This window comes from Motacilla alba, chromosome 1, assembly GCF_015832195.1.
Source record: "Motacilla alba alba isolate MOTALB_02 chromosome 1, Motacilla_alba_V1.0_pri, whole genome shotgun sequence".
Classification (NCBI taxonomy): Eukaryota; Metazoa; Chordata; class Aves; order Passeriformes; family Motacillidae; genus Motacilla; species Motacilla alba.
This window is the reverse complement of record NC_052016.1, coordinates 18,059,460-18,079,344: the sequence shown is the minus strand read 5'-3', so window position 1 is coordinate 18,079,344 and position 19,885 is coordinate 18,059,460. Positions and strand designations below refer to the sequence as shown.

Here is a 19,885-nt window from a genome sequence, read left to right as displayed (position 1 = left end):
AATATATCCTTTCTGTGTTTTGGATGTTTTTAACACCATCTTGATACCATGCATGGTGCAACCAAGTATCAAGTGATCTATACCTACTATTGCTTTCTAAATAAGTAAATAAATAGCTTACTATGCATCAGATGTAAACAGTTTGACTTGTCATACTGCACTTGGTGCCTTTATAATACACAGTATTGTCATTCACAGCAGTAATACTAAATACTCAGCTTTTATTGAAAAATGTCTATAAATGCATAGCTTGAATAAGAACAATAGAAAAAATTGATAAGATTGTCTGTTTAAAACTAGAATGTAATAGTGGTTTGTATTCTCTCAGCGGACATCTAGGACTAACTTCTTTAACGTTCTCTGCTTCATTTTTCGATGGATAGTTATTCATACAACATGCCAGCTGTGGGAATTCATTAAAGAAACAGGACTGACCCTCTGATACTCTCCACGGAGGCAAGAGACTGTTCTGAAGCCAGGAATTGCCAGTGTTCAGGGTCACACTCTCTGTGCTCCCATTACAGTGGGTAAACCTGCAATGGCAGGGTTGCGGTCCTTCTGAAAATATGCCAGTAAAGCAATCCAAACAAGTCCAGAACACAGAGCATTGCTATTTTCTGTTTGTATCCCACATCATTTTTCAAGCGGTCACCAAACCTCTTATCTCCCACAAGAGGTTACACACATTGCCAACAAAGAATTACCTGTTACCCCCACCACAACAGGCACACAGGCACGACAACCTCAGCCTTTATATAAGAGTATGAGCTCAGATTTCCTCACTTTTTTTTTTTTTTTTTTTTTTTTTAGTGTGTGTGATTTGTGCAGTGAAAAGGACTGCCTGTTCATTCAGCTTACAAGACTTTTGAGGAACTATGTTCTATCCATCAAAAACTGGAAAAATGTCTTGTGGAAGAGGGTCAGTTTCTTCAAAAGAAAGGGGGATGAGTAAACTTAATCTGGCCATATTTAATAAGCAACTTCACTGTGTTTTTTCTTAGAGTTTCTGCCTTCAAAATAAAGACTAGCACTTGAAAATTGTGCTAATTATCCCACTGGTATATTTAAAGTAGCTTCTCAAGTAAATACAACATTTTAGAGATTAGTTCTTTAAGGAATTTTGATGCAGAAGTAGTTTCAGACACATAAAGTAACAAACCCAGCAAGAGTCTGGGAAAAATGAAGCACAATGGAATCTGAAAAGAACAGGAGCTGGCATGGCAAGGCAAGAGATATTTATTAGCTAAGGAGTAGTTTTCTTAGAACCTCAGCAGAAGAATTTCAGGTCATTCTGATAAACTATAAGAACACTGGCAAAGCTGTTCCGTTTTCCCAGGATCTCAAGGACCCTACTTTGCAGCTCATATTGTCATAGATCTAAACCCACATTCCTGCTAAATTGCATTTCACTACTAGGAAAGTATCTGTTCAAATTATTTTCCTCCTCCAAAAAAACCAGTTATCCACTAAACAAGTCACAGAGCTAGGTGAAATTAATTCCCTCTTCAAAATGCCAAAACTCATCTATTCTTGAAAACATCTACAGGCAACAAGAGCTGTTTGATTTTTTTTCCATGCACATATACTTTTTTTAGAATTCAAATTTAATAATATAAATTAAATTTCAAATTTAATAATATAAAATGTAAGTATAAGGTTATCATGTGAATATAGACACTTGTCTTTTTTAATTTTTTTTTCCTCTCCTATCATTTCCTTTTATACTGAACCCAGCAGAATGGATGATCCTAGAAATCCTCCAGTTTATTTAATTTTAATATCTTTTTTTTTTTTTCTGTTCCCGTGCTCAAACTCTAAAAATTTGGAGAAATGCCAGTTATAAGATTCAACAACAATATATACCACTTTTTATATACTTCCAAACCTGGGAGAGTATTAAAAAGGAAACAAAAAGGAAATTCATAAAATCCCTTAAGTTTCTGACTCAGAGCAAATGTGGAGATTATGCATTTTCATTACACTTACTGAATAACATGGAAGGTAGAGGGGAAGAAAGTTTAAAAGCTCTTCCTTCCTAAAATATATAGTTAAAGAAAAGGCTTATCGGAGTTAAAGCAAAGGGAAAAAGACCCCAAACAAATCTGAAAAACCCAACTCTACAAACCAAAAAGCCCCAAAAGGGAAAAAAAAATTACTTCATCAGTTGTTTATGGTGCATAAACAGAAATACTGATTCCAGAGAAGGGAGAAAGCAGGATAAGTATGGAATGAGCTGAAGCTGGTTTGAGGTGTTTGTGAGTGACAGCTCTACAGGGCAGCTTTGGCTAGGAATCCTGATCCATCTTCCCTTTGCCTTTGCTGCTAATTTTCTTGGTCATCTGCAAACCTGTTTAATTCACTAAAATCACACAAAATTACCCAACCATAAAGAAACAAAAGTTGCTTGCATTTTATTTTCTCCCTTCCAATTTCAGTGATTTACATTTGTTCAGTCAAGGGGAGGAAGTAAGGCTGTGTAGCTAGAAGGAAAGAGAGAAATGATGAGGAATTAAGTGCTGGGAAGGGGAAAGAAATGTTGCTAGGCTGTTCTCTGTAGGAACAAGATGTTAATCAGCTCATTGTCCTGTGGAGGGTAGGCTTAGGGTGGATAAGGTGATGTGAACTTAAGCTCAAGCTTAAGAGCTTGTCCTGGTTTAATGCCAGCCAGCAACTGAGTCCCATGCAGTTTCTCACTCATTCCATCACCTGCAGGATTCAGGAGAGGATTGGAAGAGTAAAAGTGAGAACACTCCTAGGTTGACATAAAGGCAGTTTAATGGGGAGAGCAAAAACAACACAGACAAGCAAAGCCAAACAAGAAATCAATTCACTGTTTCTCATGGGCAGGTGTGCATTCAGCAATGTTAAACTGGCAAAAAAATAACCCAGACTAAAACCACATGCCTTGGCTAGGTAAGGAAGGCTGGGGATTGTGTGATCAGGACCATGTACCCAGAAGACAAAAGCCTGGGAAAGAGGAGGAAGCTCCTTCACTTGCAGCAGTGGTAAGGAAGCAGATCAGCTCTCTCATTTCATGTAACATCACCCTCAATGTGACAAAGGAATTCTAAATAGAAACAAACAGATTCTTAGTTGAATAACCCTGAGACTATTGCCTTGTGCATTAATACATATGTTCTCCAATCAATATTTTTTTTTTTGGTAAAACCAGTTATTCATTTACCATTGACATTACTATTCTTCAGTTTGAAAATGCAAGCCAGGACACTTTTACAAAAACCTTTTTAGACATATAACAGATAGACACAAGGATCTAAAGAACAACTTCAATATGTATTGCTGCTACTCACAACAGTTTGTAACTGAGAAAGTAAAGGACACTTTATGCCCATTTCCTAAAATGCAGGATTTTTTTCCCCCCCAGCATTTTGGTCTTTTAAGTGAATTTATCATGAAGTACAGGATAAATGTCATTGGCATTCACTTTCAACAAAGAAATGAGTTCATTGTTGTCTACATTCATTTAATTTATCACTCCAAGCAGAGACTGCACCATACTGATTCCTAGTACACAGAGAGTGATTTCTCCATACTAAGGAAGTGTTTTGCCCTTAAGAAATGATGTATGGCTATTACTACAACAATAACAAAAAAAAAAAAAAAAACAAAACAAAACAAAAAAAAAAAAAAAAAAAAAACAAAAAAAGTTTTGATGTTGATCATTAGAGGAGCAATCTTCATGTAGAAAAGAAAAACCCTTCTAAGGTGACCGAGTAACTACTTGCTATGAAGAACTTCACCTTGTGTACAGTCTTCTAACCCCACTTAGGGGAATGGTGAAGGCTGAGTGTCCATAGGCTCTGAGAACTATCCTGAAATAGAAACTAATTATCCCACAGATGTAAAAGAAAATAATTTAGGACCAGCATCTTGAATAATGACAAGAATTTACTACATTACGTGACAGCAACAATCATTTGGAACAACATTTGTGAATTCTCCTATATTTTTTTAATATTATACCTTAATTTTCAGGTCACATAGGACACTTCTTTTGCATGGTTTTCAGAAAGTACAGAGTAAAGAACAAGCAGTAGGGAAAAAAAAAGTATTTCGTGCACCTCTAATGAAATCAGTCAATATCACCATAGCTTTCTTAAAAATATCATTTGCACTGTTCTTTTCTTTATATAAACTAGTTGACAGCCTGGGGCAGCTAAAGATGGAAAGGGGAGCTTTGGGATAGTTCAAACTATGCAGGTAAAACATTACTTTTGCTTTCTGTGGGGTTAGAATTTTAATTTCCCTTTTTTTTTTTTTTGGTGGGTTAATTTTTTTAAATTGGCCATATGACTATACAAGAAAAATGAAGGAGGTTTATAGTACGTGGCAGAAAACAGCCAAGGTATGCCCTTTTTTCCTTCCAGTTTAGCTGACCATGAAGGCATTGAGAAAATAACAGTTAAAACAAATTAATCAGGAACTCAAAATCAGTTTGAAAGGTGTGACTCTTATTTTATCAAAGCCATGTGCTTTTTAGTTTAGCCATTATTAATTCTATTTAAGTGAGGTGTTTAAATATGTATATGTATGCAGAGAGTGAGGGGATAACATCACCAGTAATGGTGTGTAACTAATTTCTAAGGTAGGGACCTTTGTATGTTTGTCTCAAATTTATAAGATGAACACCCTGAAAATTACAATATATTAGAGACTACATCTCTTCATTGTCTCTGAGAGATATATTAACAATACACTCAATTTTTATTCACAGTCTCCTTGGAACCTCTCAGAGATTGCTATAGGATCATTAAATATTGAAGTTTTCCTCCTATCCATGGATCAAAGCCAGACTATGCAAATTTTGTTCTTCAGGTCCATCCCATAGTCAGATTATAATATATTTATTAAATGTAAGACCTATTTTTAGCTGGATTTTTCATGTTTACATATTGTAGAGAACAAAGTGCACTGAAGTTAGAGAATACTATTCAAAACTTGGAATCCCAAGTCACAATTTTCCAACAACTTTTCCTTCTTGCTAAGCAGACTTGTCTCACATGTTTAGACTAGGCTAGGAGTTCTTAAGTAGATTTTAATTTTTATTTAATAGTATTACTCAGAATAATTTAAATTCAGTGAGAGTAATGGTGCAAAAAGAAAAGTGCTTTGTGTTCAAACCTTTATCATTGCCTCGTGACTTAGGGGAGACCTCATTGCAGTATAGAACTTTCTCATCAGAGAGACTTCTCTCTGGTGCCCAGTGACAGGACCTGAGGGAACAGATTGAAGCTGCATCAGGGGAGGTTTAGGTTGGATATCAGGAAAAGGCTCTCTATCCAGAGGGTGGTTGGGCACTGGAACAGGCTCCCCAGGGAAGTGGTCACATAACCAAGTCTGACAGAGCTCAAGAAGTGATTGGGCAATGCTTTTGGGCACATGGTGGGACTCTTGAGGCTGTCTTGTGTGAGGACAGGAGTTGCACATTGATGTTCATTGTGGTCTTTTCCAACTCAGGATATTTTGTAATTCTGTGATTCCATGATGACTATGTTTTAATTCATATTGCAGTCAATGTTTGGACTTCCCCACAGCTTTCTGTGAGATACAACACATGGCTTAACAATGATGTATCTTCTTTTCAATATGAAATGGGAGTAAAAGAGGTTTGGAGATCTATTTTAGGGTTGCTATCAGCAGTTTGGTAAAAGCTTTATGTTTTATAGTGTTTTGTTAATACAGAATGAGTGCTTTGCTTTATACAAACTATCCTAGCCAAGAGTTATTGTGCTTAGTTATCTCGAGGTAGTTGCTTCTTGTTGAAAACAAGATTAATCATATCTGGTGTTGTACTAGAGTTTGTATCTGTTAAAAGTAAATGCTTGACTTCTTTTAGGACCTAACAGGGCCAAGTGCAGGGTGCTACACCTGGGTTAGAGCAATCCTTGGTACCAGTGCAGGCTGGGGATGAACAGATCCAGAGCAGCCCTGGGAGAAGGACTTGGGGGTGCTGGTGGGTGAGAGGCTGGCCATGCCCTGGCCTTTGGGAGCCCAGAGCCCCCCGTGTGCTGGGCTCATCCAAAGCCCCGTGGGCAGCAGGGCAGGGAGGGGATTCTGCCCCTCTGCCCCCTCTGCTGAGACCCCACCTGCAGGGCTGCATCCAGCTCTGGGGTCCCAGCTCAGGAAGGACAGGGACCTGCTGGAGCCAGGCCAGAGGAGGCACCAAGGTGATCAGAGGGATGGAGCAGCTCTGCTGTGAGGGAAAGGCTGGGAGAACTGGGATTGTTCAGCCAGGAGAAGAGATAGCTTCAGGGAGAACTCATTGCAGCCTTTACAGCACCTAAAGGGAGCCTTCAAGAGAGCTGGAGAGGGACTTTTACAAGAGCCTGGAGTGACAGCACAAGAGGGAATGGCTTCAATGTGAACAAAGAAAGCTTTAGATTGGATATTAGGAAAAAAATTCTTCCCTGTGAGGGTGGTGAGGCCCTGGCACAGGTTGCCCAGAGAAGTTGTGGCTGCCCCATCCCTGCTCAAGGCCAGGTTGGATGGAGCTCTGAGCTACCTGGTCTAGTGGAAGGTGTTCCTGCCCACGGCAGGGGGTTGGAATTACGTGATCTTTGAAGTCCCTTTCAACCCAGGCCATTCTATGGTTCCGTCCTTATCAAATTACACAGACTTTTTTTTTAGTTAGCAGTTTTCACCTTGAGCAGATGAGGAAGAAAAACAAAACCGATCTACGAGATAGCTGTCCCTCTTCAAGAGTAAAATTGGAAACTTTACTTTTAGTGTGCAGATGTCCCCATCAAAATCTGGCTTTTTTTTATTATTCTTTTTAAATACATATATTTTCTATAAACCAGAAAGGAAACAGTTAAATGGAAGCTGAGTGGAGCTTATATGAAAACAAGAGATGACTCTGTTGCAGTGGAATTAATCAAACAGAGATAAGACAGATGTATCTAATTTCAGATAGAAAGAATATCTTATCACAATGGTTTCAGTGACCTCACTTTTTAACTTTAAGAGGAAATGCCTCCAGTATGCAACCTTACACTGAGGAAAAAGAGCCAAAATAAGTAGAAAGAAAAATATTATTGAGATTGCCAATAGATTTTTTTAACAGAACCTTTTTTGTTTTACAGCCTCTGTGTCTTATAAAAACAAATCCAAATCACCAATTAGATGAATTTTAGAATGTTTTTATTGCAAAAAAAAAAAAAAAAAAGTTCAATGAGCCTAAATGAATCTGGTGTGGCTATGAGTCTCAGTCCAGAAACCTGATCATAGGAGAAAAGGCAGCAACATCCCCAAATCATACACAGGAGTACAAACACAAAATTGTGGATGCTTGCATGAATAAAAATGGCACTACTACACTTTTAAGATGCAATATTAAGAGAAACAAGTTTTCACAAGACTAGGAAAATAACAGGATATTTTATCTTGAAGTTCCTTAGTAGTCTCAGCAAACTCTATGGTCAAACCTCCCAAGCAGTAGAGTCATTCAGCTGAACTCTTCCTCTCACTGATCTCATCAAAGATCTTAACAAAGAAAGGGAGAGGGAGACAGAAAAAAACAGCTGAGTTCTAGAAACAAGAACATGTCGTCATGGCACTGAGATTTAATGTGGCAGTGAGATTTAGCTACTATTCATATTACAATTTTGGCTTCTATATAATTAGGGAAAAAATGGTGAAGGTACTGATCTACAAATAGACCCTTTGAACAAACTTTATAATACTTCCTGAGAAGACAGCATCAAAACCAGAATGGTTTTATCAGATGGTGTTGTAACTTAGGAGTAGAGATCTAATATTCTGATAAAATATTTGCTAAAATACGCATTCTTTTCTTGCCTTATTGAAAATATGAAAGAACAATGTGTGGCCAATAGTTGAATTTCTCTACATGTATTTTGTGGATTTACTTTTTTTTTTAAGGGGGTGACACTGAAGCAGGTTCAGTCCTTCCTGACTTCTTCGAAGTCTATATGAAATTCCTTTTCTGTGAAAGTAACAAAAGTAGCGTTAAGAGTAATTTCTTTCCTCAGATGTCTGCTAAATTACCTTTGTGTTCCCATTTTTGTCCTGGAATTGCCTTACTGCTCCTGCTCGTGTCAGTTTTTATCCATTACATTTTTATTCCCTGTCTCCTGGCCTTTGTCTTTGCTTTCTTCACCAGTAATCACAAAACACAGCTTCTGACCCAGCCTAGTTATGCTGCTTGAGGAATCCTGTGTTAATTCCTATTTAATACCAGGTATCTTACTACTCAAAAGATTTGTACTTGCACTTTTTATTTGATCTGAAAGAAGAGTACTTAGCAATCCAAACTCCCTTTAAAAAAGTCTTTGATTGATTTTCTAGATCTCCAGATCAAGGATGATCTTGATGAGGGAAGTTTCTATGCATGGACAGAATAAAGATGTTTAGATAGGTACTCGTTAAGAACCTTCAAAAGAAACTAACAGCTAGAAACTGAACTCACACTGACTTGCAGCACTAATGAGGCTTTCACACAATTCCTTACAGCACTGTGAAGCACCTCTACATGATTTTGATAAGCTTGGCCTCAGAGAAACATTTTTTCTGCCAATTGGTTTTGCTCTTAACGTTGAATAAAATTTGGTAGGTATTTTTAATGCATTACAGTTATGTAGACCAAATGGGACTTAGTATACAGTGGTATCAATCTGACCACCTATAGCTGCAGTAGAAGATTCTTTAATATTGATGGGCAGAAATTACTAGAGATTATGAATGGATTAAAAAAAAAATATGGGTAACTACTATACCAAAGCTGTTGCTGTCACAACTCTTTTGCTTAAATAGTTCAGAATGTAAGAGACCACCAAAATAAAGCTGAGATGCTGAACACACTGTAATGACTCTCAAATAAAAGAAGTACAGTTACAGTTCTAAATAAAATTTTCCCTTTAAACATTTGGAATTAAAAATAGAAAATTTCCTACTGTCAGTGCCTGAAGTGCATATGACAGCAATCCCACTGTTCAGCTTAATGAGCCTGTCAGTCTAGAATATTAAGCAGTTTGATTTAAGCATTTTAAATATGATGTAGATCTAAAACGTTAATGGTAAGCAAGACTTTTGAAAATGTAATAAGGGACACTTTTTCTATATAAAAGAACCATCTATCATCTACTATTTGCCTAGATTATGAAAGGTGGTTATTATTACAGCCTTGATTTCTAGGGACTTAAAGATTTCAAAATTTCCAACATATTTTAAGATGTTTCAAGATACCCATATAACATGCCAGGGGTTCTTCACATTTACTTGCTGTCACTCAGCACTTATTTCATTTTTTTGCTCATTTTGACAGTCTTTTAAGGATATTTTCCTCAATTGTTTGGTCCACCACTGTGATTTCACTTGGTAGTATTTGAATTAAGTCACTGCCTACAAATCCAGGATTTAGTGCCTCAGATGCTGTAGCATTCTTGTGGTTCTCTTGCATCTATAATGTTATTTCTGGTGGAAGAGACATCTCGGTGTGTATGAGACACCAGCTCCCTTCTTTTTGTTGTACTGGTGTTATGGAAGGCTTATATCAGTCTTCTACATATTCCTTGTCCAAGACATGACTTAAGAAACTGCAAACTTTTCTGCAAATATGCTGATCACTGATGTGTTCTAGCCTCCACAAAATTTTAGAAATATAATCCTTTAGATTTTCATGTTAAGTAGTTTAAGAATAGACACTGCAAATTATTGATGGCTAAAATTTAAGCCCCTCCTTGACTCAGAAGACGTTGTACATTTCATTTGCACAATGTAGATTTATGTTCATTTGTAAATTAACAGATTCACACTTCTACCAGAACACATGTGGAATCACTGACCAACTTCCAGGTCATGTGTTAAGGAAATTAAGTAAAATCACATAATCATAGAATGATTTGTGTTGGAAGGGACACCTTCCACTAGATCAAGTTGCTCAGATCCCCATCCAACCTGGCCTTGAATGGGGGTGGGGCACCTACAACTTCTCTGGGAAACCTGTTCCAGTGCCTCACCACTATCACAGTAAAGAATTTCTTTCCTAATATCTAACCTAAACCTGTCCTTTTTCTGCTTGTAACCATTCCCCCTTGTCCTATCACTACAGTTTCTGATGAAAGGGAAAAATGGATTTATGGAGGGAAAAAAGTGGTACTCAGATTTCTAAGCCAGTACTACTGGTGATGACATAACCAGCCCTATCCTATGCCTACAGAAGCACTAAAAAACAGTGGCGGCCAACAGTAAAAGAACATTGGATTTTAAGCCAATTTTCTTTGAAATAGAGGTCACTTGAAAGATTCTCTACAATTCCCAGAGGAAAAATTTCTCAGGTGGTCTGCTGCATTATTTAAATTATTTGAGATGAGCTGTGCTGCTTCTTCCAAAGGATACTGGAAAAGACTTACAGTGTTTTTTGTTATATGAGAATTCAAGTCCTGTAGGCACTTGTGGAAGTTTTTGAAGTAAATTCTGGGCAAATTTAGATGAGATTATCTACTTCCTTCTATTCTTCAGACTGGACTATTGTTTCTTTTTAAATAGCAAAATAATAAATCCTGCACTTTTCCTCATTATTTGATGCCTCCTACATATCTATAAGCTTTATAACAAAATTTTGAATTTAATGTGTAGTGGTATTTACCCTTTTTTACTTAAAAATAATCTTGTAGCTTCCCTTATTGGCTCATATGCTTTAAATCTGACATTTCAATACATATGCCACTTACAGATTAAAGAGCATGTTGTTTTGTTGGATTTTGTTTTGCTTGTTTTGTTTTGGTTTTTTTCCCTTGGGAAATGATAAAAAGTAATTTTTTTTACATAGCTTTCTGCCAGAATCGTGGAAGACACATGTCTTTTAGAAAATCTTTTGGCAGGTAATAGGGCAGTGGGATTTAATTACTATTTATATTACAGAAGTCCACAGATACACAGTCCTGGTAACAGGATCTCATTGTGGTAGGTGCTGTTGAAACCCAATTCTTTCCTCATTCTCGAGATAAGAACCTTCTGGGCCTTGGCAGTGCGAAATGCCCTATTCTTCTCTAGGTTGTCCTAGAGTGCTGAGCTATTGCTGATTGTCTGGGTAAGATAAGCTTACAATGTGTTTCTCTTGTCTACAAGGAACTGACTGTAAAATAATTTAAGTGGGAATCAAGTAATAACTTTTGGTCACCATCATCACAGGCAAGGTTTGAACTGGTGCCTGACTGAAATGTGCTAAATTCCACCATCAGCCCAGTAATGCAAGCTGTACAATGAATAGAAAAAAAAGCAAACCACAACAACTATTTTTTGTTGTGTGGGGAGTGTGCTTTAAATGTGAGAGAATCTTCCTAGCTGTGGCAGCAAGCAGCTCTGAGGTAATTGCTATTTTGTGTTTCAGTTCAGAGACAGACGTTCAAATGAATCATTGGCTTCTGCTTCTGTGTTCTGAGCTGGCCCCTTTGCATGTTCAGTTTTATTGGTTTTAAAGGGGCTGTGCACTGGCACAGCTGCTCCCAGTATAATGGGATATGCAGCATAGAGGAAAACATTCCCACGTATTTTCGCTGGTAAAAGTTTAGTGATTTTATATACAATTTAAGCAATCAAATCCTATAATGGCTTTAGCTGCAGTGTATACAAAATATGATAGCTCCTCTAGTGAGTCTACAAGATACTCGATGTTTACATTTGTCTGTATTCAACATTTTGATTAAATGCATACATTTTAAGGAGAAGTCTTGCTCTGAGGTCTCAAGTTTTTTCTTGTTTTATGTTTCTTTTCCATTTACTTTTGAAATTTATATGAGTCTTGACCACTCTTCTAAGTTGCCATGCATGGGAAAGATATTAGCCCAAATTCTGCCGCAGGAACTCTCTATGTTTCAGCTGTCTTTAATAGGATCACACTTCTAAAAAATAAGTCATACACCCATATAAAAATTTAGATAGAAAAGTAAATTACATCAGCAGTGAAAAATCATACAACTGAAACATCAATTCTAATTTAAAAGCATTTCTTGAGACAATGTAAAATGTAATTCTATTGCTGAAGTGAGGCAAAGCTGTGGTGGGACAAAACTAATATAGAAGTCTGACAAATATTGTTAATAATCCACTGATACGTATAACTGATGAGAACAGTGTTGACAGCACCATATTGCAAAAAAATAATCATAACCTGCTGGGAACATTACAAATCCACTGGTAGACACAAGCACAACCCTCTAATGTTGTTAGGGGTGCCACCACAATGATGGGCCAGATTCTTGGGAGCTGACATCTTCATAAATCAGAAGCTCTCTGGTATCACAACTGGTCTTTGCTTTGACTAATATATGATTGCAGTTGAGGACTGTAATAAAGCAGAAATTATGCTAAGCCTAACCTATCTGTGCCCATGGCACTTTGGAGGCCAGAGGTAACAAAGGGAACACACTAAGTCTGTCTTCTGCAGAACAATCACTATGAAATCCAGCTAAATCCAAAAGCCATTTAAGATTGAACAACAATACTGGATGTGTCTATTAGAATTTCCAAGTAAATTGACTTGTTAATTACATAATAAATCTTGTTTCCTACCTTATTAAATTAAACACTGCCTATTACAAGAATATTTGCCCATCTAGAAATGGGTATCTACATAATGAACATTTACACATGGATCTACTTTTATGAATTTTGGCCCTGTTAACATATCATATAATAAAATCACAGAATTTTTAAGGTTGGAAAAGACCTCTAAGATATCAAGCCCAACTGTTAACTTATGTACATATTATAGTTACATATTTCCATTTTAAAAGCTGTAATTAAAGTGTAAATATTGTTGGCTAATCTAGTTGGCTGTCAATAAGCACTTGTGTGTGCAAGTGTGACATATGTCACTTAATAAGAGAGCATAACATGCTATTTCTAATATAATTATGTAGGAATATAGAGCTCAGTTTAAGACTTATTTGTGTATCGTTGTGTACAGTTAGAACTGTGTTGAAGTATAGCCTGATTTTCTGATCCTTGGAAGTCAGGGTGTAGAAGCTACATTTAATTTCACGTGAATCCATCTGATTGCACTATGAAAAAATTATTTTTTCTAGTGAGAATTTCACTTTTGCATCTCCCCTGTAGACAGGGTAAGATTTTATCACCTTCCAGTTATTAATTTTAAATGTTCATTCTTTTTTTGGAATGACATAATGACCACCTTATGCCCCCTGGAAAGCCAAACTGCCTTTGTCACTTAAGGAATGGTTTTGTTTTTTTGTGTCAAGTAAGGCAGAGTGCATTTTTGTTATTTTTTAATTAAAATGAATGTCCAGATAGAGGACACACTAGTAAAAGAATAAACTAAATTACTCTTGGAGTGTTATTTTATTTATAGTTGATAGAATATGTCTTTGATGTTCTTATTTACATAGATTAGCTCTTTATTCCATAATTGGTGTCTTCATTTTATTAAGTAATTGACTTTTACTTCATTAGACAAAGAAATGCATAACTTACACAGAGTTCTGGATAAAAGAGAAGGAATAGCAGTTCCTGATGCAGCAGACAGGCACATTGACAGCTCTTACAAACAGGAGATGTTTTAAGATAGACCCATATGAAAATATTAGTGTGTAAGAGGAAGTTCCTGACATGAGGAAGGCCCAGCTAGATGTAGTCAGGGGAAGGACTGGAAGGGATGCAGTGTGACCTGCTGCAAATAATGAATTCATGCTGCAATCTAGTGTGGAGACAGCCATAAGCCTGATGTGCCACTTACTGCCCTTGGCAGAAAGGCTATTAATTCTATATATTGCAGTTCCAAAGGAAAGTGTTCCAAATCAAAAGCGAGCAAGGAATGCATTTCTACTCCTGTAATATTCACTTTTCAGTCTGCATAGGAATCTCTCAGCAAAGGCTCCTATTATTTCTACAGGCTTAAATTTGAGGAAGATCAAGCAATTCTCTATGTATAGCTTGTACGTGCAGTTTTATGTAATTTATGTAACAGAAGTGAGTGCTACTGAACACCTGAGTACACAATTCTCTACTAAGAAACATTAGTGTTTGGTGTAAAACATAATGCACTTGCATGGTTGGAGCTTTGTCAGTATTGCCAGTCACAGAATCATGGAACCATGGAAAAATGTGGGTTAGAAGAGGCCCCTGGAGATCCTCTAGTTCAAGTCAAAGCAGATCCTCTAGTTCAATATCTAGGACATTGTCCATTTCAACTGTGAGTATCTCCAGAGACAGTGATTCCACCGTCCCCTCAGGCACCTGTTTGTAAATCCTGACACCTGACTAGAAACTTCCCACATTGCAGCTAAGTATTTGTGCTTATTACCTGCTCTGAATCTCACTCTAAAATAATCAAGTTGCACTTATTTTAGGTGAGGCTGTTTTAATGATTATCAAGAAACTGTACCATCCTTCTATTACCAGTTTTTTGCACGTTTAATGAGCTGTGGATGTAAACGCCAAATTGAGCATTAGATGTATATGAAAAACCTGCAACAATTTAATTTGTCAAATATTTATCTTACCAATGCTGTAGATCATTCGTATAATTGTGGTAAGCACTGTAGCTGTACTAGCAACTAAAAATAGCGCAGACATAATAACTCAGTCTAGCAAAATCAGGATATTTCAAAATAGGGTTTTTAGTGTTGCTTGATGGGTAGTTACAAAGCAAAACTCTGAAGTCAGATGCCACAACTCAGGAATTTTTAATGTTGTAGCAGAAGGTGACACTCTGTGCTGCAAGAGACACCTGTGAGACACAGAAAAAAAGCAAATGCTTCTGGCACCTTTTTTTAACTTTTTTTTTTTAATCCACAAGGGTGGTTTTAGAACAGCAGAATAGTCAGAGTTATCTGAGTTATGGTATGGAGGGACAGCAGGAAAACTACTCTTCAGGGGGCTTTCTGAGATACATCCAGCCACAGTACCTACACTGTTTCTACCAACACGTCTTCTTCTCCTGGACCCAGCTCCTGATTTACCTCTCATGACCAATCTTCCTGTGGAAGACCTTATTGATTGTAGCAGGAATAATAATCATGCTTCAGCATTTATAAGGATTAAAATCCATAAATTCTGTTCTCTCATCATGTATTCAATAGTCAGATGGCATCAGAAGCCAGTGACCTGGAACAGAAAAGCACAGAGGAAGACAAAAGTCTGTTCTCTGGGAAGGTCCATGCTCACTGTGTTATTTTTCTTCCTTTCTCTTTTTGTCTTTCTGATGCTGCCTAACATTACATGCTTTGAATTAGCCTCTGGATCTGCCTTTTGCTCTACTCCAGAGTCTAGAAGGACCAGCCTCTTAACTTAACTTAGTTGCCTACATTTAAACTCGACATCATGTGTACATTTTTTTATATTAAAGACTTTTATTCACTTTCAGTAATTGCCTGAGTGAATAGCTCTAGTATCCAAAAGAAATTCTATACGCCTCACCTCAACTTAAACCTTTCTTCTTTGAGATGATAACAAGACGATTTTATAGCAACTAGAAAATAGAGTATTTTATATACACATGTAACACCAGAAATGGTAATTTTGTTTTAGAAGAAAAATTCTGTGAATGGTAGAAAAGAGAGGCTATGCTTAAACACTGGTTCTTTAAGCACTGGATCTAAACTTTCATACACTAAATATATATTTTAATGCAGATGTACAGGTCTAAGAATCAATGATATGAAACATCAGACTGGGAAAGCAACAAAACTTTTACTTATAACACTGACAAATCTGATCTCACTACTGCTTTACCAAATTAGCCCTGCCTGACTTGATGACTGACCGGACTATGAATTAGTGCAATCTTACTGTGCCATTTCCCTGTTCTAAGGTCCCCTCTCAACAACACCCTTTGAACTGAAGCTTTATGTGCACTGCTCCTGACAAGTCTTTTCCTCATCCTGCCCGCACAAGTATTTAATCAGGTGGCACATTGCTCGTGGCCAAACAAATAGTTGGCACACTCAGTTCCTTTGTACAGACTTTGCTATTCAAGCAGAGAACATCTGTCCTGTTGGCTGTGTTCACTGGAGGTTATTGAAAGACCAGAGAGACAAGCATATGTTTTTTTTTATTCCAGTATCTGGACCACATCTCAGAATGGAAGCACACACTGTTCCTAGCAAATCTTGCTCACAGGCCAGTGACTCTGACCTGTGACTTGTCCTGTGCTTGTAAACCATAACACCTTTGTACCTCTGCTGTACTGATCCTACACATCTTTGGATGACCTTTTATTTTATTTTGAGGAACTGCTGAATCCTCTCAAAGGAAAAAAAAAATCAGTGATACACACATGAGCAAAATCTGTGCATGAAAAAGCTTGGTTAAATTTGGCTGAAACTTTTCAAAGTTTTGGAGTGTGTTTTATAGTTGAAAGGTGGTGTTCTCTGGAAGTGAAGGAATAAAATAGCAGCTATAATGGATAATCCACTGATTTCACTGGGAATGTTTGTAGAAGTCATTATACTCTTCTATGGGTATCTCTGTACCTAAGGGTTTTGAAGACTATATATACACAACCTAGAACACAACAAAGTGTTCTGGCCTACATCAGCTATTATTAAATTTATCTTAAATTTATTTGAGAAGCAGGAAAAGAACTGTACGCTGTTTAGCTATTTACAATTCAAAACTTTGCTTTGAATAAGGCAGCGTTTTCACTAACGCCATTGTATTTCAAATGTCCACTAAAAAGGGAAATATTCTTTAATATTTCACATATTTTATACAGACTGGCATCGGGTAGTTATGGTCCTTTAGTTTTGCCAATTCACAAACACAATGACAAAGAACAACTTTTTGATCACTTTAGCCTAATTAGTCTTACTTACAGCTTTCTTCAGGAGGTAATCTTCAGGTGTAGTAATATACGACCAGCATGGGAGGGAGTGGATTCCGCCCCTCTCCTCTGCTTTGGTGAGACCCCACCTGCAGGGCTGCATCCAGCTCTGGGGTCCCAGCACAGGAAGGACAGGCACCTGTTGGAACCAGTCCAGAGGAGGCATCAAGGTGATCAGAAGGATGGAGCAGGAAGATTAAAGGCTGAGAGAATTGGGATTGTTCTGCCTGAGAAAGAGAAGGCTCTGGGGTGGCCCAAGTGGGACCTCCCAGTACCTGAAGGGGGCCCACAGTAAAGATGGAGAGGGTCTTTTGACTAGAGGATGGAGTGACAGGACAAGGGAGAAGGGCTTCAGACTGAGAGTAGGTTTATATTAGACATTATGAAAAAAAAATGCTTTATTGTGAGGGTAGTGAGGCCCTGACACAGGTTATCCAGAGGAGCTGTGGATGCCCCATCAGTGGGAGTGTTCAAGGCCAGGTTGGATGAACTCTGAGCAACCTGGGATAGTGGAAGGTGTTCCTGCCCATGGCAGGGGGTTCAGAACTGACCATTAAAGTCCCTTCCAACCCAAACCATTCTGTGATTTTATGGTATTTATCTGCAAGGCATATTGTGAGTATAAGGGGACACCATTCCTGATTAGCATCAAGAAGCTTTGGAGTTATCTGGCTTTGTATGAAGTAGCCATAATCATCTCAGACACTTAAAAAAGCCTCACACTGCAACGTCTGGAAACAGTAAAACAGATGTCACTGACTGCACGCAAGAATTAAGGAAGAATTAACTTGCAGACCATTAATGGGAGTATGTGTGGGCAGTGCACATTATGCCCAACTACGGTTCGGATCCTTTACGTGAAGAAATTATTAAATGAATAAATCTCTAGCATATGCAAAATAAAGGTGGAGGGAAAAAAAAGGAAGAAAGCAAGGCGAGATGAAACCTCTGGGACCCCAAAGCCGCGGCGACAAAAGGCAGCGCCGGGCGCGGGGGCGGCCGCTGCCGGCAGCCCGACAGTAGGGGGCGCTCGGGCTTCACCGTGAGGCGCTGCCGCCGGCCCGCGACGGGCGGGACAGCGGGGACGCCCCGGCTGAGTGCGTGTGACCCCCGAGCGGGGCGGCGTGACCCCTGAACGGGGCAGCCGTGTCCCATCGCGGCGTGTGTGTGACCCCGAAGCGCGGTTTGTGTGTCCCCTCAACAGGGTTTGGGTCACCACTGAACGGGGTGTCTGTGACCCCCGGCGTGTGCGCGACCCCTTAACAGGGTGTCTGCTACTCCTTAACGGAGTGCCTGTGTCCCGTTAATGGGGTGTCTGTGACCATTCATTTGGTGTTTATGTCCTTCTAACGGGGTGTCTGAGCCCCCTCGGGGTGTCTGTGACCCTTCGTTGGATGTCTCTGCTCCTCCGGGGTGTCTAAGCGTCCCCAGCGGGGCGTCCGTGACCCCTCAGTGGGTGTCTGTGACCCCCGGGGTCTGTGTGACCCCTTTAGGGGGGTCTGTGCCCCATCAAGGGCTGGCTGTGACCCCTCACAGGGTGTGTGTCCCCATCACGGGGTGCCTCAGCTCCCATCGCGGGGTGCCAGTGCTCCCCCCCTCACTGGGTATCTTTGTCTCTCTCTCACGGGCTGTCTCAGCCCCCTCACGGGATAGCTGTGCCTCCTCTCGGGGTTTGTCCCGCTCCGGCACCGGGAGCCGCTGACAACCCGCTTTCCCCCGCGTGACTCCTTCCCCCGTGTCTCTCTTTCTCCCTGCTGTGCTGCTTCGGGGTTTGTTCCGAGCGTCTGGGGGAGAGGGGCTGTTCTCCCGGCTCCTGGGGGGCGAGGCGGCTCGTTCTCCCGTCTCCGTCACTGCCGCCTCCAGGGACCACGAAACTTTCCCGCTGGCGGGAGCTGCGCTGCATCCGAGGGGCCCAAGGGAGGCTGGAGGCTCCTGGGTTTCGGCAGAGCCCGCCGGCTCGGTGGGACACGTGCGATCTTTTGTTTTGTGTTTTATTTTATTTGCCACATTCCCTTCCTTTGCCACAGAGCGGGCCAGCGGAGAAATCCCTGGGGAATATCCTTTCAAGGGTCTCACTCCCGAGCGCCTGCGTGCGCGCACGAGAGGGAAAATGAATAATTAGAGAACAGTTCCATGAAAATCACTTACCGAAAAATTAGCTGCCCATTAAAGAGGAAGCGGTGAGGAGCAATCATGTAAATCCTACCTACACCCAACTGTAGAGGGGAGGCAGCGATCCTGATTCCCAGCCCTGCGGCTGCCTTCTGGCATCGCCGTCCCCATCTCCCTACCCCGGGAGGAGAGAGAGGGACGCGTGGGTGTGGAGCGCAGTGGTTTAGTCCACACCCCGCAGCCTCCCTTCCCCAGGCAGCCTCGGGAGCCGCGCTCATTCTCCTCCCTCTCCCTGCCAGCCGGTGTGTCCGCGGCGGCGGGAGGCGGAGGCGGCGGGAGAGGAGGGGAGAGAGGAGCGGAGCGAGGAGAGGAGCGGCGGGCTCCGGGGCCGCCCGGGAGAGCCGCGGCGGCGGGAGAGCCCCGAACTCCACGCAGCCCCCGCCACCGCTCGGCAGCAGCCGCGGCACCGCGCCGGGGTCCTGCCCTCCAACAATTCCCGCTCCGCTGCCAGTGTGGAGGGAGGTGCAGGGGACACGGCTTTGAATTTTTTTTTTTTTCATTATCTTTTTTTCTTTTGAGGGGATGCTGAGAAAGCAAGCCGTTCCCCTCCCGTGTAGCACATTGCCTGGGCGTTCCTATTATGGAAGTTAAGTGAGAAACTCTGCAGCTTGAACTGATTTGGGGAGAGAAAGGGAGAGAGAAAGGGGGTAGGGGGAGGGCGAGAGCGAGAGGAAGGCAAAATAGCCGCACCAAACCAATGGTTTTCCTGCAAAGTGCCGGGAAGTTTGTGGAGCACTTTCTAGGAATCAGATCCTTTCTCAGAGTCTCTCCTTGTCTTCCGAAGAAAGAGCTTGCTTTTGGATTGCCATGGATCCTAAAGAGAGTCTTAGACACACTTGAATAATTCCCTTGCTTGGGCTGGATTGGTGGGAATTTAGGAAGGAGCGTGTG

The 19,885-nt window shown here is 40.2% G+C and overlaps 2 protein-coding genes across 6 annotated transcripts in view; one reads left to right on the top strand and one right to left on the bottom strand.

Moving 5' to 3' along the window:
- ROBO2 (roundabout guidance receptor 2) overlaps window positions 1-19,885 on the top strand; it is an 865,191-nt gene that overhangs the window by 406,186 nt on the left and 439,120 nt on the right. The window lies entirely within an intron of this gene.
- On the bottom strand, window positions 1,695-19,120 carry LOC119700688 (zinc finger protein 318-like). 2 transcript variants are annotated; one of them, XM_038136192.1, is made up of 3 exons: window positions 19,029-19,120; window positions 16,815-18,908; window positions 1,695-3,067 (listed from the first exon to the last, which is right to left on the bottom strand). In XM_038136192.1, exons 1-2 carry the CDS (start codon window positions 19,103-19,105, stop codon window positions 18,353-18,355), a joined length of 633 nt encoding a protein of 210 aa, XP_037992120.1. In that variant the 5' UTR covers window positions 19,106-19,120; the 3' UTR covers window positions 1,695-3,067; window positions 16,815-18,352. The 2 variants fall into 2 exon arrangements, with proteins under 2 accessions (XP_037992120.1, XP_037992109.1); XM_038136181.1 differs by lacking the exon at window positions 1,695-3,067 and adding an exon at window positions 13,880-15,105.

Excerpts from the sequence above, each read along its gene's own strand:
- LOC119700688 (XM_038136192.1), bottom strand. The coding sequence starts at position 19,105 with ATGGGGACGGCGATGCCAGAAGGCAGCCGCAGGGCTGGGAATCAGGAT. Across the intron at positions 18,909-19,028 it reads CCCTCTACAGTTGGGTGTAG|GCGCTCGGGAGTGAGACCCT; the intron begins GTAGGATTTACA and ends GCGCGCACGCAG.